This window comes from Sinocyclocheilus rhinocerous, unplaced genomic scaffold, assembly GCF_001515625.1.
Source record: "Sinocyclocheilus rhinocerous isolate Xijiao unplaced genomic scaffold, SAMN03320098_v1.1 scaffold3144, whole genome shotgun sequence".
Taxonomy (NCBI): Eukaryota; Metazoa; Chordata; class Actinopteri; order Cypriniformes; family Cyprinidae; genus Sinocyclocheilus; species Sinocyclocheilus rhinocerous.
Window position 1 is genome coordinate 286,455 of NW_015624539.1, and position 16,966 is coordinate 303,420.

Sequence of the window (16,966 nt, forward strand, 5' to 3'; positions counted from 1 at the left end):
AAAAAAGCAAGTAATCGTCACATGTCAGATGGATGGAGAAAAAGAGTGACTGAGATGAACTGACAGAGTTTTGAAGCTGTAGGGGTTCGTGCCACATGGCCACCAGGTGGTCTCTAATCCAATCACTCACACATGATCTGTGCCCTTTCACAGGAAACACTGGGACCCAAGCACTAATTAAAACTAAATCTGAACACAAGTACTGCAAACAGGATATAAGAGATTTAAAGCAACAGCTGGGCCACTTAGAAGTCTGGAAGACAGAAGCAAAGTAGACACAAAAGCATGATGCATGAGGTTTTCATTTGGGACGATTTTTAGTCACTCTTGTAGCATTTGAATGCAATCAAGACGTTCGATCAGTTTTAGGCATTGTAAACTTTCCCTCCTCCCTTGTTATAACTAAATTACAGATGCAATTACAGATGCATGTCTATTACAATTACAATTACAAATAATTGTAATATTGATTCTGCTACAGTTAATTCTAAGATCTGATCTAAATATTCATAATTAATTATAACCAGTTATAATTACTTATAAATAGGATTCCCTTTTGAGCTAATTTGCTAAAACTGCAAAACGGACATTTTAAAAATCCAAAATCCAATACTGTCCAACAAATGCAATGATACGTAATATTATTTTACTATAGGAGTGCTGGAGAGAGATGAGAGTGGAAGCAGTAGCTCACTGACCAAAGCCAAAGTCCTCTACAGGTCCTGCACTAATGAGAGTGAGTATAAATCAATTGATTGAAGACTTTTGACAATATAGCTCAGGTTTAATACTATATCTTCATAAATTGTCAGAAAGATGCTGTGACGACAGTCTGTGGAAGCTGTCTTTATCAAATCATTATGCTGGTCTTCAAATGAGCTGCCAAGCATGCAGAGATTCTCAACAAACAAATTCAATTTCAACAACTTCAATATTCACTGGCTGCTTAAATAACCCTGCATTACTTCAATATTTTCCTGACAGGCCTCACTGAACAGAGAGGTGGGATGCCTCTGCTTACAATGCTGCCAGATGTCTTTGAGTGGCCTATAGCAACAGATGATTGGGACACCAACTACGGTAGGAGAAGATTTCTCCGGAGGTTTTTATGCATGAGCCCAATTACCTCATAGGTAAGTTGTATCCCAATTTCTCCTCTCTAATCTCCTCTACAGGAATGAATTGGAGAGCGGAAGATGCCATAGCCAAACTGAATGAGAAATATGGAAAGCAAGTCCTAATTAGCTTTTTTATTGGTACAGATGACAGAGACTCCAATGCGCACATCATTCATGTAGGTGTGCGCAACAACAGACTACATTTTTTCTCTTTTGCATACAAACACAAATGCATTTTCACTTTAGTTTAAAACACTTCTCCAAAGAAAAAAGGGGTATTTCAAGCCAAAGACTTAAAATCGCATAATTGCTTTAAAAAAAACAGTATCCTTGTTTATTGTTCTGTTATGTTTTAACTGGAGTAACTGATACAGTTTTATTGGGGCGGCACTACATGTGCATGCATTGGGTTTTCTATTAAGAATGAAAGGCTGATTGTCTCTTGGTTTTATCCTCTGTGCCAGTTTGATCAGCCAAGACTTGGCCTCTCCTCAAGAGACTACTATGTGTGCACGGGGCCATATGAGGAGGTAAGAATAGCCTGTTAAACAAAAACAGGTGGATTTTGTCAAACTTATCCTTGTGCTTCTATCTCCCTCTCTCTTTTCCCCCTTCACCTCTCTCCTCCCTGATAAATAGACCAGCTTAGACCAGAATGAATTTTCATGCTGGTTCAGGCTGGTCTAACCAGTGGACAAGTAGGGTCTCTAGCTGTCTGTCTCTCTCTTCAACATTTTCTTTCTCACTTTATTTATCCAACAAAAAGCCCTTTTTTATGAAATTTACAAAATTTAGGAGTTACAGATAATACAACCCATGGCCTTTTTCATATCTGGAGTTCTTGCTGCATGAATTGAAATGATTGCGGCATGAGTCTCAGAACATGATATTGAGTTTTGCTTCCGGCTTCACCTTGGATTTGCCCAGATCACACAAGTTAGAAGTGAAAGATAAGCCCAGTCCATTTCCTAAAAGATCCAACAGTCTACTCAATTAAAAATAGTTATTCAATTAGCATATAATTTCTTTTGAACGATCACTCTTGGACTGGAGTGTTCAGACTATCTAGAGTTATCATCAACTGATCGTTTTTCAGGTCAGATGTATTTGTACCTGGATGGGAGACCTCCTGGGAAAACTAGGTTGCTGCTGGAAGAGGTGTTAGTGAGGCCAGCAGGGGGTGCTCACCCTGTGGTCTGTGTGGGTCTTAAAGCCCCAGTATAGTGATGGCGACACTATACTGACAAAAAGCACCCTCTTTCGGATGAGACATTAAACCGAGGTCCTGACTCTCTGTGGTCAAGTCAAGTCACCTTTATTTATATAGCGCTTTTAACAATACAGATTGTGTCAAAGCAACTGAACAGCATTAATTAGGAAAATAGTGTGTCAATAATACAAAATGACAATAGTAAACACAAATTTTTCAGTTAAAGGCAGTTCATCATTGAATTCAGCGATGTCATCATCCAGCTCAGTTCAGTCTAAATAGTATCTTTGCAATCATTTGCAATCAAGTCAACAATATCGCTGGAAATGAAGTGTCCCCAACTAAGCAAGCCAGAGGCGACAGCGGCAAGGAACCAAAACTCCATCGGTGACAGAATGGAGAAAAAAACTTGGGAGAAACCAGGCTCAGTCGGGGGCCAGTTCTCCTCTGACCAGACAAACCAGCAGTTCAATTTCAGGCTGCAGCAAAGTCACATTGTGCAGAAGACTCATCTGGTTCCTGTATCATCGAGACGTTAAACCGAGGTCCTGACTCTCTGTGGTCATTAAAAATCCCAGGATGTCCTTCGAAAAAGAGTAGGGGTGTAACCCCGGCATCCTGGCCAAATTCGCCCATTGGCCTCTGACCATCATGGCCTCCTAACCATCCACATATCTGCTGATTGGCTTCATCGCTCTGTCTCCTCTCCACCAATAAGCTGGTGTGTGGTGGGCGTTCTGGTGCAATATGGCTGCCGTCGCATCATCCAGGTGGATGCTGCACACTGGTGGTGGATGAGGAGATTCCCCCCTTCTATGTAAAGCGCTTTGAATGCCCAGAAAAGCGCTATATAAATGTAAGGAATTATTATTAATTATTATTATTAGTGCTATTTGCCTTTATTATGTTCCAGGCCTGGTTAATTTAATACAAAAAAAGGCAATAAAGAAAGTTAGAAAGGGACAAACAGATGGAAACACTTGGACCAAGATCTTGTCTTTTATTTCCAGTTTGAAGATGATCAGTGATGATTATGTAACTTTTTGCAGGAAAACAGAGGATGAGAGGAAAGATGGAATTAGCTTGAATAATTTCTCACAGAGTGCACAAATGATTCCTAAACGACTGGAAAGCCAGGATCTGGGTGCTATCATAAATGAATGAAGAAAATATGCATGCTAACAGGTATTGAATTTAGCACTCATGTGTTTTCAATGTGTTTTTTTCTCAGGCCTGTGTGACATATGAGAACTTCATGACTGACTTGGCAAAGCTTATCCGGACTGACCGGGGTCTGGAGGTCAATGACACTAATATCAGGCAAGAGGTTGCCCGGGTGATGATGATGGAAAAGGAAATAGCTAATGTAAGCATGGAAAGCTTCTAAAATTAAAACAACAACCACTCTGACAAAATCTACTGGTGTCTTATCAGAACTGAGTCATTGCAGCAATCAACACCTTTCAACCTATTGAGTAACTGCAGCATTTGAATATCACCAGATGTTCAGTAATGTATGTTGCAACTACTTAAAGCAGCACTATGTAACTTTTTCTGTGTTCAAAATTTGCCAAATGTATATAATGAGGTATGTTTCTTTGTTTAACCCATATGATGTGTTTGTGCTCCACACTGAAACTATTTGCTAGAGTGGCTGTACTGCTCAACTCTCTGCCATGTTTTCCCTGTTCCTGGTGATTTTTTAAAAACTTTTATGATAGTGAGGTCATTCCTGTTTAGTTTACACAGTATGGATTACAAGCCTAGTAATTTGTGTTGGAGCTCGAGTCAGACCCACATTGCTTTTGAGACCTTCCTCTTGACACACTAATAATACAGTTAAATTCTCATACTCTGCATTTGTGAAATTGGGGTTTGGTTTAGAGGACTGTGCACAGCAAGATAATGTTCCAGATTCTCTAGAGGCAATTTCATTTCAAACATTTCAAAAAGAATACTTACAGTATTAGGGTATTGGGCTGCTGTGCGTATAAAGTGAAGGAACTGAAATAACTGGACACAAAGCTGTTAAATCTCCTTCTTACATCCTATGAAACACTGTCACCCTTTTTGCAATGTCATGCTCTACTTGTATTAACAGGCGACAGACACACAAGAGGACAGAAACAACCCGGTTCTACTTTACAACAAGATGCCTCTGGAGACCCTAAACAACAACTTCACTCTGGAGTTTGATTCCAGGGTAAACAAAAAACAGCACAACCTCTCATGCAACTGCAATGGTTTATAATACACTTTAATTCCTAACATGTTACCTAAAATATGTAGCCTATGTCACGACACACACATGAGGATAACAGGAACTAAGGAGCGAGGAGACGAGGAATATACGTAAACAGTCTTTAATCCATGAGACACAGGGTACATCAACACTGGAGACAGTAGGAAACACATCCACGTAACGAGTAGACCAGACAAAAGGGAAACTGAACAGGCAGGAACTTAATACCGCTAGAGCGCCACAAGTTACATAATGCTGCTTTAATGTTTCTGTTTTAGTGAATATTGAGGTATGTTGTGCAATTTACTGTAACACTTTATAATAAGTATACACTAATAAAGTACTTACAAATAATTTGCACACCATTAGTTTATAGTTAAACCAACATTAATGACATTTTCCATGACCTAATCTAAAAGTGAGAACAATTCACTCATTACTATCAATTAACAATTCCTTTACTTCGAGCTAATTAAACAATATTGTGTTATTTACAGTGATAATAAATGAACTCACTATTTGTAGAGTCTATTAATGTATTAGCTACAGTTTATAAACTATGAATTAACTATAAATTAATAGTTATTAATTACTTATTTATTAATACTTATTTATTGTTAGCTTATTTATTGTTACCCAATTTACTTGCAAATTCACTTTAAAAATATATAATATTTTATACTTTATACAGTGGTTGATACTGTTCATTACTAATTTGCATAGCCCATCAACCAAATCACTACATTTAGAGTAATTTAGAAACACAGAAAGGCACATGAGGAGCAAAACACACATAAAACACGGACCAGAGTCTGACAGCCTATACATTTTTCTTTATTGAACAATATTATTATCTGCAATGAAATTATGGATTTTCATTTTGTTCTGCAATGCTCCTATCCAGGTGTTCAACTGGACACTCTTCACTAATAAAATCATGGACACAGTTGGCTTTCCCATTACAGACAGTGAGGAGGTTATTGTGTATGCCCCAAACTATTTTAAGAGGCTCAACCCTGTCCTTGCCAAGTACACAAAGAGGTAGTTTCACATGCAGTCTTCTGTCTAGTGCTTTAGAATGTGTTATTAATGTAGTTATTGAACACTACCATACTTCTCGTATTATTTTTCTAGTGTACAATGTGCATATGGTATTTGCATTTTCTGTATACATGGAATATATGGCCTACCACCTTTTCAAAATGTGTAGAATACACTGTGTGAGATGCTGTATCCCAGAATGAAATGCCCTACAAATGCCTGAACAAGAAAGAATATAGACCAGGACTTCATTTTGTCCATCATGAGGTTGTTTGCTAATTGCTGCAGTCGTTTCATACAAACAAAAAAACCCAAAACAAACAAACAATTAGCTTTACTTAATTTAATTGAGGAAAGTTTTTACACGCAATTTCATTTAGTTAATTTGTCACACTTTAATTTAAGGTCCAATTCTAACTATTAACAAACCATTAACTGCAACTTTTGCCTCAATAAACTCCTAATTTGCTGCTTATTAATAGTTAGTAAGGTAGTTGTTAAATTTAGGTATTGGGATTACGGATGAAGATTATGGTCATGCAGAATATGTGCTTTAAAAGTACTAATAAACAGCCAATATGTTAATAATAGGCATGCTAATAAGCAACGAGTTAATAGTGAGAATTGGTCCCTATACTAACATGTAAACGTTCATTCAAAATAAATCTGTTTACTTGGGTCAACACCGTTTAGTTGGTTTAGGTCAAATTAATTCAGTGTATTATGTTTAACTTATGTACATTTTCTTATGTAGGACCAAATCTTTATTACTTTACTTAAGTTTAATTAATTTTCTCATGTTTACACAAGCAGTTTTGTTCTTCATTATACAAAATGTATATAATGAACAAATAAGGAAAGACTGGTGTCATTACTGACAATAGCTATTACTCGCTGAGTGCCCACAGCCTGAGCACAGTTGAAACTTTTCTGCATAATGGTAAGCACAAAATTCAAAAACTTTAAAGAAAGTCCTATAAATGTCCAACACAACTGAACATTAACTGAACATTAAATACTAACATGTCTTAAAAGGACTTTCTTGAATTCAAAAACATTCAAGAAAGTCCTATAAATGTCCAACATAACTGAACATTAAACATGTCTTTCCCTTTACTGAAAAACACATAAAATAACACTTCATTCCTAAATTTACTCTTCTAATGCAGTCCCTTGCAAAACATGCTGAGAACTACAGATCCACTGCCCATTTCATGATTCATGTAGTTTTAACACAAATGAATTAAGTAACCTCCAATTTTAAATATGAGTAGAGTTAACACAATAAAAGTGTTACAAAATGTTAAAAAATCTTGTTTATTTAGCTCATTTCAGTTACACAGAAAAAAAGTTTTGTGACACGTTGCTTGAGGGGAGGTTTTGAAACTCGTTTTGCTATTGGAAAACCCTATTGCCCAGCCTGCGCTGGTACACATCATCAGAGATGTCATTGCATTGCGAGGGGGAGGGGGTATTAATATTTTTGATAAAAGATTATGAATGCACATGAATTTAAAAAAGTGCAAATTAAAAATTCCTTGTCATTAACAAACATTATGTCATGTTTAAAAGATCATTACGTAATATATACACTACCTTTCAAAAGATTGATCAAAATACAGTAAGAAAAAATACATTGTGAAATATTATTACAGTTTAAAATAGAATTTTCTCTTTTAATATACTTTAAAATATAATGTATTCCTGTGGTGACAAAGCTGAATTTTCATTAGCCATTACTACAGCTGTTAAGAAATCATTAATATGTTTGCTTATTATCAATGTTGGAAACAGCCGCTTAATATTTGTGTGATACATTATGATGAATAAAAAGTTAAAAAGAACAGCATTTATTAAAAATATAAATATTTTGTAACAATGTAAGTCTTTACTATCACTTTTTATCAATTTAACATATCCTTGCTGAATAAAAGTATTCAGTTCTTTCCAAAAACTGATCCCAAACTTCTGAAATTATTACAAAAGATACCTACTTTTAATATGTGAGCAACTTGTAGATGATTTTCATTATAATGATGTATTTAAAATAATGTGGCAATATTTTTAAATTCCTTGCCAGACTCATAGGAATCCACAACCTTTTTTTTCCTGAAGGCCTTGCAGAAATCTTTAAATTGTGGCATGATGACACCACACAACTCAATAGCATAGGGAACACTAGACACTACATATGACATATGAGAGATTTAAATAAGACATATTCCTCCTGCACTCCCTAAGCAGGTTTTAATCACTGACACTCAGTCTTGACTGGCACCTGAGTCGAATTTTATGGATATGAAGGTGTGATAAATATAAGGATGTACTTTCTTTTTCCATGTCACTGATATGTTCTTAAGCTGAATTTAAATTGTGAAAAGTTCTACAAAATGTCAATTTAAAGTGCCATTTGTTAATGTGTATAAATTTCATTAATATGCACTGTTTCAAAAAGGGTCAAATGTTTGCTTGTCAAAATATGTCAAAAAAGCTGTTTCCATGGAATGTACTTTTTTTTTTTTCCCACATGACTGTACATACAGTATAAATCACTCTGTGATTGTATGTGCAGGGACATTCAGAACTACATTGTATGGCGTTTCGTTATGAATCTGGTGGTTGGTTTGAGTAGGACATACAGGGAGACCAGGAAAGCATTCAGAAAGGTAAGGAGCAAAGAAAACGTTCAAACTGTGAATTACAGGCATACTTTTATACACATTTATAATCTTGCTACCACCCCTCTCAGGCTATCTATGGGACCACCTCTGAACCAGCAGTATGGAGACAGTGTGCCATCTATGTGAACAACAACATGGAGAATGCTGTGGGGAGACTGTATGTGGATGAAGCCTTTGTAGGAGATAGCAAAGACATGGTGAGCTGTATGTGTACAGTATATGCCTGTATGGGTCCTATAATGGTTCTTGAAAATGTGCTTGTGTGTGTTTGTACATACTCTTGAGTCCCGTGGGATGATTTGAATTGGATCCATTTTCTCGTATTTATGCAAGAACTGCTGAGCAGTGCACCATTACCACCTGTCATAGAACACACTATCTAACACTCCATTAATCACTGGACTCTCTTGGCCTCAGGCCCAACACATGTACCCGACAGCACAGTGTGTGCGCGGTTGTTTCTTCAAATATGGCCTCTTGAAATAGGAAAATGTAAAAAATTCACACTCACTAATTAAATTTTTCTACTAACATTGTCGAAAAGCAGACATACATGCATACATTTTTACGAAACCCTGACATAATTCCATCGCATCTCGATCTATGTGTGTTTAACAGTTTCTGTGGAAATGACATTTTAAACATTTTAGAATAAAATGGCATACTGCTTTTTTTATTTTATTTTTTTTACAATATTTGTAGCCTAAATACACACTTGTAACCTAAATAATAGTAAATATTTACTATCACAACTTGACTGGAAATGATAATCAATATAAATATTCTGCTCACAACTGATATTTAAAAAGTTAAAAAGAACAGCATTTATTAAAAATATAAATATTTTGTAACAATGTAAGTCTTTACTATCACTTTTTATCAATTTAACATATCCTTGCTGAATAAAACTATTCAGTTCTTTCCAAAAACTGATCCCAAACTTCTGAAATTATTACAAAAGATACCTACTTTTAATATGTGAGCAACTTGTAGATGATTTTCATTATAATGATGTATTTAAAATAATGTGGCAATATTTTTAAATTCCTTGCCAGACTCATAGGAATCCACAACCTTTTTTTTCCTGAAGGCCTTGCAGAAATCTTTAAATTGTGGCATGATGACACCACACAACTCAATAGCATAGGGAACACTAGACACTACATACGACATATGAGAGATTTAAATAAGACATATTCCTCCTGCACTCCCTAAGCAGGTTTTAATCACTGACACTCAGTCTTGACTGGCACCTGAGTCGAATTTTATGGATATGAAGGTGTGATAAATATAAGGATGTACTTTCTTTTTCCATGTCACTGATATGTTCTTAAGCTGAATTTAAATTGTGAAAAGTTCTACAAAATGTCAATTTAAAGTGCCATTTGTTAATGTGTATAAATTTCATTAATATGCACTGTTTCAAAAAGGGTCAAATGTTTGCTTGTCAAAATATGTCAAAAAAGCTGTTTCCATGGAATGTACTTTTTTTTTTTCCCCACATGACTGTACATACAGTATAAATCACTCTGTGATTGTATGTGCAGGGACATTCAGAACTACATTGTATGGCGTTTCGTTATGAATCTGGTGGTTGGTTTGAGTAGGACATACAGGGAGACCAGGAAAGCATTCAGAAAGGTAAGGAGCAAAGAAAACGTTCAAACTGTGAATTACAGGCATACTTTTATACACATTTATAATCTTGCTACCACCCCTCTCAGGCTATCTATGGGACCACCTCTGAACCAGCAGTATGGAGACAGTGTGCCATCTATGTGAACAACAACATGGAGAATGCTGTGGGGAGACTGTATGTGGATGAAGCCTTTGTAGGAGATAGCAAAGACATGGTGAGCTGTATGTGTACAGTATATGCCTGTATGGGTCCTATAATGGTTCTTGAAAATGTGCTTGTGTGTGTTTGTACATACTCTTGAGTCCCGTGGGATGATTTGAATTGGATCCATTTTCTCGTATTTATGCAAGAACTGCTGAGCAGTGCACCATTACCACCTGTCATAGAACACACTATCTAACACTCCATTAATCACTGGACTCTCTTGGCCTCAGGCCCAACACATGTACCCGACAGCACAGTGTGTGCGCGGTTGTTTCTTCAAATATGGCCTCTTGAAATAGGAAAATGTAAAAAATTCACACTCACTAATTAAATTTTTCTACTAACATTGTCGAAAAGCAGACATACATGCATACATTTTTACGAAACCCTGACATAATTCCATCGCATCTCGATCTATGTGTGTTTAACAGTTTCTGTGGAAATGACATTTTAAACATTTTAGAATAAAATGGCATACTGCTTTTTTTATTTTATTTTTTTTACAATATTTGTAGCCTAAATACACACTTGTAACCTAAATAATAGTAAATATTTACTATCACAACTTGACTGGAAATGATAATCAATATAAATATTCTGCTCACAACTGATATTTATTTTCGCCTCATCTTTTGCTTTGGTATATGAAAGTGCATGTATTTGAAGACACACCTTAATTGTAGAATTCTCTTCAATTACTGAAATAAATCTTTAGGAAGATTAGTATTTCTTTATATTTTAATTGATTAAGTGATGTTGTATGATGAATTACTTGTATATATAATAGCCTAATGTACACGCATTTCATGTACAGGATGTTCTGTTTACATTGGTGAATATCAGCTTGCTTGAAGACGTTTTTTTTTGGCACGTCAGCAGCGTTTGGGTTTACGATTATACTCTCCTGCAAACTAGCATGCATAAGAGCAAACGTTAGCATTGTGTTTGCTTGTCCATGATCAGGTGACCACTGCAAGGCCCACCCACAAATCATTCCTCACATTAATGTCGTGCCAGTGGGTTTGAGGTCACCAGGATAATGTTACAGATATGCACACAAAGTCATATGCCAATAATTAGTCTTATCCAACACTGTCTATCTGAAAAAGTCTATCAAAAAGTAATGAGAACATTCAGGGAACTGTCAGTGGTCTCAGTCTGCCAGTTTTATAAATGAGAGAACAAGATGTCTTGTAAGTTCCAGTTAAAACAAATCCATCATGCAGTGTGTGAAAATACATTACAGATTGCTGATTCTTTATCCAACTTTCCATAACTTTATCATTGTCAAACATAAACAAAATAGATACAGTTTTGGTATTTATGCACAGGTCATTGGTTTTAAATGGGTGATAAAGAGCACAAAACGGTCCTTTTTCTTTTCTTTCTTTCTTTTTTTTTATTTTTAGAAAAGTTAAGATATATTTGTATTCATTTGCAATTTATTATTGTATTACAGACATGGCTCATTTCTTTTAGACTTGCTGAATAATGACAACCTACTAAACAATTCCCAACCAGAATGTGAATGGAATTTCTGTGTCTCATGATGTCCTTCTCTTTGATTTTCTCAGATGGATGAGATGATCACTAACATCAGAGAGGTATTTGTGAGTAATCTGGAAGATCTAGCCTGGATGGATGCTGAAACTAAGAAAGCTGCAGAGGAGAAGGTGAGGCATATTTTTAATTCTATGTTTCAAGTTTAAGGTTAATGATACTGTGCAATCACTGCTGATCAAAAGATGCCAAAACATGACAAAAAGTATCCTTGAAACCTCATTCCATAGAAATCTTGATCTTGACTAAAGAAAGAGTTTGCTTATAATTGACTTTTCGCTGTACTAAAGACACATGTTAAAAATACTATATCTTTACTCTTCTTCACTACAGGCACGAGCAATCAGAGAAAGAATTGGTTTCTCAGAAAATATCATGAACAACACATACCTGGACCAGGAATACGAAGATGTGAGTGCTTACAAGATGAAGGGTGAAGTGAGGAGTCAGGAGGACTTCAAAAAGATCAAGTTAATTTAAATAATTGAAAACTAATCTGTTGTGCAAATCTTCTATTTTCCTATTAGTTAAGCTATAATGCAGAAGAATACTTTGAGAACATCCTAAAGAACTTGGAGTTTGGCCAGAAGAAACGCTTAAAAAAACTGAGAGTCAAAGTGAACAAAGAAGAGTAAGAACTCATTCGACATATGAATGGATAACTATGCTCTAAAATAGAGTTTCCATTTTCCCAGCTTAGTAACTGTCATAAAACCCTTACGAATTAAGAGATCTCATTAAATATTAAAGTGACATGCATCTTTAATTTAAGGTGGATCACAGGAGCTGCTGTGGTCAATGCATTCTACTCATCTAGCAGAAACCAAATAGGTATTTGAATCGCATTTATACAATGTAGCATAGTAACTACAAAAAACAAATCTGCTTTGTCTGATCAAGTAAGAATTCATTTGAATGATCTGCTTTCTCTTAGTATTCCCTGCAGGTATTCTTCAGCCACCGTTCTTTGGTAAAGGTCAGCCCTGGTCTCTGAACTATGGTGGCATTGGGATGGTCATTGGGCATGAGATCACTCACGGCTTTGATGACAATGGTATCACACTAGAAACAGATCTCCCTCCCTTACATATTTTGTCACGTAACAGTGTTGTAAGGGTTCATTTTCCTACATTTCTTTCCATGTTCAGGACGGAATTTTGATAAAGATGGCGACCTCAAAGACTGGTGGACTCCATCTTCAACTCAGAAATTCCATGAGCTTTCCAAATGCATTGTGGACCAGTATGGAAGCTACTCTTGGGATTTGGCGAATGGACAAAATGTATTCAATAACATTTTTTTTTAATTACAAATATAAAGGTTATGTAGTACATGATGTACATTCAAATAAAGCTTACCATGTTAAACCATTTAGCAAACATTGTTTAACATAAAATAATACAGTTCTATCTACCCTACTGTGCAAGGCTGTTTACCATATGTGGCACATTAGACTTTCATTCATTGGTTCCTCTTAGCTATCTGTGAGTTTCTGACAGCAGTAATTTGGACCTTATTAGTCCTACAAATAGTTTTCCTGGAACTAGAATAAGCTGTGATTTTCTAGAGATGTAGAAAGACATCTAAATTACTGTCTTATTTTCCATCCCCTTTCTTCTTTTTTTCTCTCTTCTGTCCTTTGTGTGAACAGCTAAATGGGAATAATACCCTTGGGGAGAATATTGCTGACAACGGGGGCATTCGCCAGTCTTATCAAGTAAAGAGAGGGCATCTTAGCCTTCACTGCAGCTCTTTTGACATCCCTCTTTACTGCTAGAAGAATTGGTTTAGTTTAATATACTTTCTCACTTCCAAAAGGGGCCAAAATTTCAAATCATTTTGAAATATGGATCTAATTCAAGTCTGTGCAGTCAAAAAGAGTTAGGTTGAAGGTTAAAAGAAAACGTGATGATAGATACTCATATGCTGAGCAGAGAAGGCAGCTCAGTTTGTTCTGCCGTGGATGGACTTCTGTCTGACTGTGATGACAGTGGGAACTGGCTTAATAGTTTAGATTCTTAGAAAAGCCAAACGGGGAGAAAATGGCTCATGGACTACAGTTCAGTTTGTTTAATACTAGGCCTCACTGAACCATCAAATATAGTCAACAGAAATATAAGATATAATCACAAATCTGTTACTTATTAACATTCAGAAAGCCTTCAGGAGGCATTTGGCCGTAAGATAAATCTTCATGTCTGATGTTAATTATTATTTAACAATTTGAGAGACAAGAGTTTGTTTTCAGTAACTGCTTCCCAAGATTCATCAGAATCACTGTGCTTACTTTTTCAGGCCTACCAGAACTATGTGAAAAAACATGGGAAAGAAGCTCCTCTGCCTGGAATTGACCTCAGTCACGAGCAACTCTTTTTCCTTAACTTTGCACAGGTGAAACACTTAATTATAACTAAGAACTTGCAGAAATATTCCAGGTTCAGTACAAGGTAAGATCAATTGACAGCACCTGTGGCATAATGTTGATTACCACAGAAATGATTTTAATGTTGAATATAATGTTAAGTTATATTAAATTTTGCAACTTCATTTTCATTACAACATATAGCGGCCAGATTTACTAACAGTTTGCACCACCGCAAACCCTCTTTCGGCCTTAAAAACTCACACTAGTTTGCCCTGTTTGATCAGCCTGGCCCATAATGCCAATAAACCCTTAAACAACAGCTCAAATACATGATAGTTTTAACCGAATAATTAATCCAGGTGCTTTTATAAAATTATAAGCTTCACATTTCCTTTTTCTTTTTTGTGAAAATCAACATTATGCCACAAATGCAATACAACTAAGCTTACCTTCTATTGAACTTCCACATATGACCAGTCTGATGAATACAAATAGGAATGCTTTAATTAAGTTTTTTGAACATCCTTTTTTTTTTGTTGCAAGATTTGGTGTGGAACACACAGACCAGAGCATGCTGTCAACTCCATCAAAACTGATGTCCACAGTCCAGGGAAGTTTAGGTATGTTAACCGTCTTTCACTGAAAATGATGCACTTCTGTTTTATGCCTTCACACTGTCACAATCATGTCAGAATGTGTTGGTAATCACTACTTTGCCATTTCTCTTTGTACAGAGTTCTTGGGTCATTACAGAACTTCCCAGAGTTCGCTAAAGCCTTCCAGTGCCAGAAAAACACCAACATGGTGCCTGAGAAGATTTGCAGAGTGTGGTGATAGCTCAAAGAACAGAAGACCGGGGTTATATTGAGGGCCTGTGGTCTGTATACCCTCTCACCTCTCTGCTGACTCTTAGACCACTGTGGCAGATTCTGATAAATGTTCTCAACGATGTAAGTTATGGCCACTATGCTCAACTCCACCAGAGCACCTGAGCCATATACAGAGAGGGGGAGCTGACTCAATACACTCCTACAAGCACCGGCCAACTTATTTGATTACAGTTTGTGAGATCATTACTTAATTCATGGCTCTTACTGTTTTATACACTATGTAAAGTAAGTCTGAAGTATAAAGTAAAAAGCAAAACAACAAAAAAACAAAACAAATCTAAAGTAAAGATTATGTAGAGATACTGTCAAAAATGATCACATAATGTTAATCAAGTAAACTGTGAATTTGAGATATCAGTAGCATTATGTATATACATATTTATCACAATACTAGTATACATCCACTGCTTATAGTGGTCAACTTGATTAGATTCAGTAAGTAACTAAAGCAACCCCAAAATGCCAAGAATATTATGTATAGTACCATGGGAGTTAATAGATATTTAAGTGATTTCCAAGAAAATTGTTCAACTCTGTATTCATTTATCTGAATAGCAAATTTTCTAATTTGTACACAGCACATTGTAATTTAAAATATGTAGATTCATTTGTAATTTGTGTAATTGAATTAATTTTCCTTAGAAAATTTGCTTATTATGATACAAGATTAACTGGGACATTTTCTGTAAATCAGACACTGAATGTTTGATTTGAAAATCCCAAACATGACAAGACGGATAGACGTATTAAAATGCAAAGGTGTCTGCTTACATTATTTTAATGTGTTTGGTGTGTGTTTGTGTTATTTTTTCTTCTTTCAATGTGCTGGCCTTGATATTTGCTTGTATGAATGGGTGTGCATGTGACAAATAATGTCATTCTGTCAAGCGTCATTGAATTAAAGCCTTAAAATGTTTTTAATTCTATTGTTTTCAACATTTGTCAATGTTTTCATACGATGTAGAGGACTAAATTAATCATACTGAGACCAGACAGTATGCAGACAGTATGTTTATGCCAAAGATTTTTTACACATATCCTTACTTTTTTTTTTTTTTAAGAAAAAAAAAATCAATATATATTTTATATAATTGTTTCTGAAATGCTGGTCCCAACATACCTATTACATCTTCATTAGCAATGACACAAACTGCCAAATTAATGTTTTTTTTTCTTTTTCACATTTTTGAAAATGCAGAAGCTTGTATTTGTGATATTGTTAGTTATCAGGTATAGTAACTGTACATTACATTAGCAGTACAAGATATATTCATTTTCGTGGGCATATGGATACTGTACGTTTAAAAACAAAAGGTTCAAAGGAATTTAGCCTGAAAGCTCCTCTGTGCTGTGTCAACAAAAACATCAAAATGCTGCTGGTTTTTTTCTTTACCTTTTTGTTCTATTCTTTCTATTTGATCCCAGGGGGTGTTTCTTCTCAGTATTATTTGATATTTTACATCTTTGCACATAGTTTTTTCCCTCTCATAAAATACAGTTCACCAAAATCCATCTCAACCGCTCCACAGACCAATATACCTCAGATGCTTGTATTTAGATACTTTGTAATAAGCATATTCAGAAGAGAATTTTGTTTTATTAATAAATTGTTAATGTAAAATTTCTTTGTTGTGCATTTTGTTTTCTCAAGGTCTCTGCTTCTTTGATGGAAAGTGTTGAACAAGGAACAAAAACAGGCCTCACAAACCTCTGTGGCATTTTCTTTGGCAGGCAAACAAGCCCTGGGAGACTGTAATGCAGAATATCAGCAGCCCAATGAAAAGAAACACTGTTATTTTTCCGTATGTAATGCCATTACACTGCACTGAGTCAGATTTGGTTGGGGTACTTGCTCCCACATGGGGACTTGCAAAAGTAGAAGTGTACAGCCCTTTGCAGTGTGTGCTCACAAATCTTCTGACCCTTGTAAAGCTTCACCACATATTTGCTGCTCTTCACTTCATCATATTAGTCCTGTAGGTCCTGTGCACCGTCTTTACTGCCTCTTTGCAGATA

General features: G+C 35.7%; 1 protein-coding gene across 1 annotated transcript in view; it reads left to right on the forward strand.

Annotated features, from left to right (window-relative positions):
* LOC107740972 (neprilysin) overlaps positions 1 to 16,486 on the forward strand; it is a 47,764-nt gene extending 31,278 nt beyond the window's left edge. The window contains exons 5-23 of the mRNA XM_016553544.1: positions 656 to 736; positions 985 to 1,080; positions 1,176 to 1,294; positions 1,583 to 1,648; positions 3,560 to 3,694; positions 4,430 to 4,531; positions 5,475 to 5,611; positions 8,184 to 8,277; positions 8,361 to 8,489; positions 11,710 to 11,808; positions 12,029 to 12,106; positions 12,223 to 12,326; positions 12,468 to 12,526; positions 12,630 to 12,749; positions 12,844 to 12,977; positions 13,347 to 13,412; positions 13,991 to 14,086; positions 14,604 to 14,680; positions 14,795 to 16,486. Coding sequence (XP_016409030.1) covers positions 656 to 736; positions 985 to 1,080; positions 1,176 to 1,294; positions 1,583 to 1,648; positions 3,560 to 3,694; positions 4,430 to 4,531; positions 5,475 to 5,611; positions 8,184 to 8,277; positions 8,361 to 8,489; positions 11,710 to 11,808; positions 12,029 to 12,106; positions 12,223 to 12,326; positions 12,468 to 12,526; positions 12,630 to 12,749; positions 12,844 to 12,977; positions 13,347 to 13,412; positions 13,991 to 14,086; positions 14,604 to 14,680; positions 14,795 to 14,894 — 1,892 coding nt within the window. The 3' untranslated portion in view covers positions 14,895 to 16,486. The remainder of the gene's footprint in view (positions 1 to 655; positions 737 to 984; positions 1,081 to 1,175; positions 1,295 to 1,582; positions 1,649 to 3,559; positions 3,695 to 4,429; positions 4,532 to 5,474; positions 5,612 to 8,183; positions 8,278 to 8,360; positions 8,490 to 11,709; positions 11,809 to 12,028; positions 12,107 to 12,222; positions 12,327 to 12,467; positions 12,527 to 12,629; positions 12,750 to 12,843; positions 12,978 to 13,346; positions 13,413 to 13,990; positions 14,087 to 14,603; positions 14,681 to 14,794) is intronic.
* Positions 16,487 to 16,966: the final 480 nt, after the last annotated feature.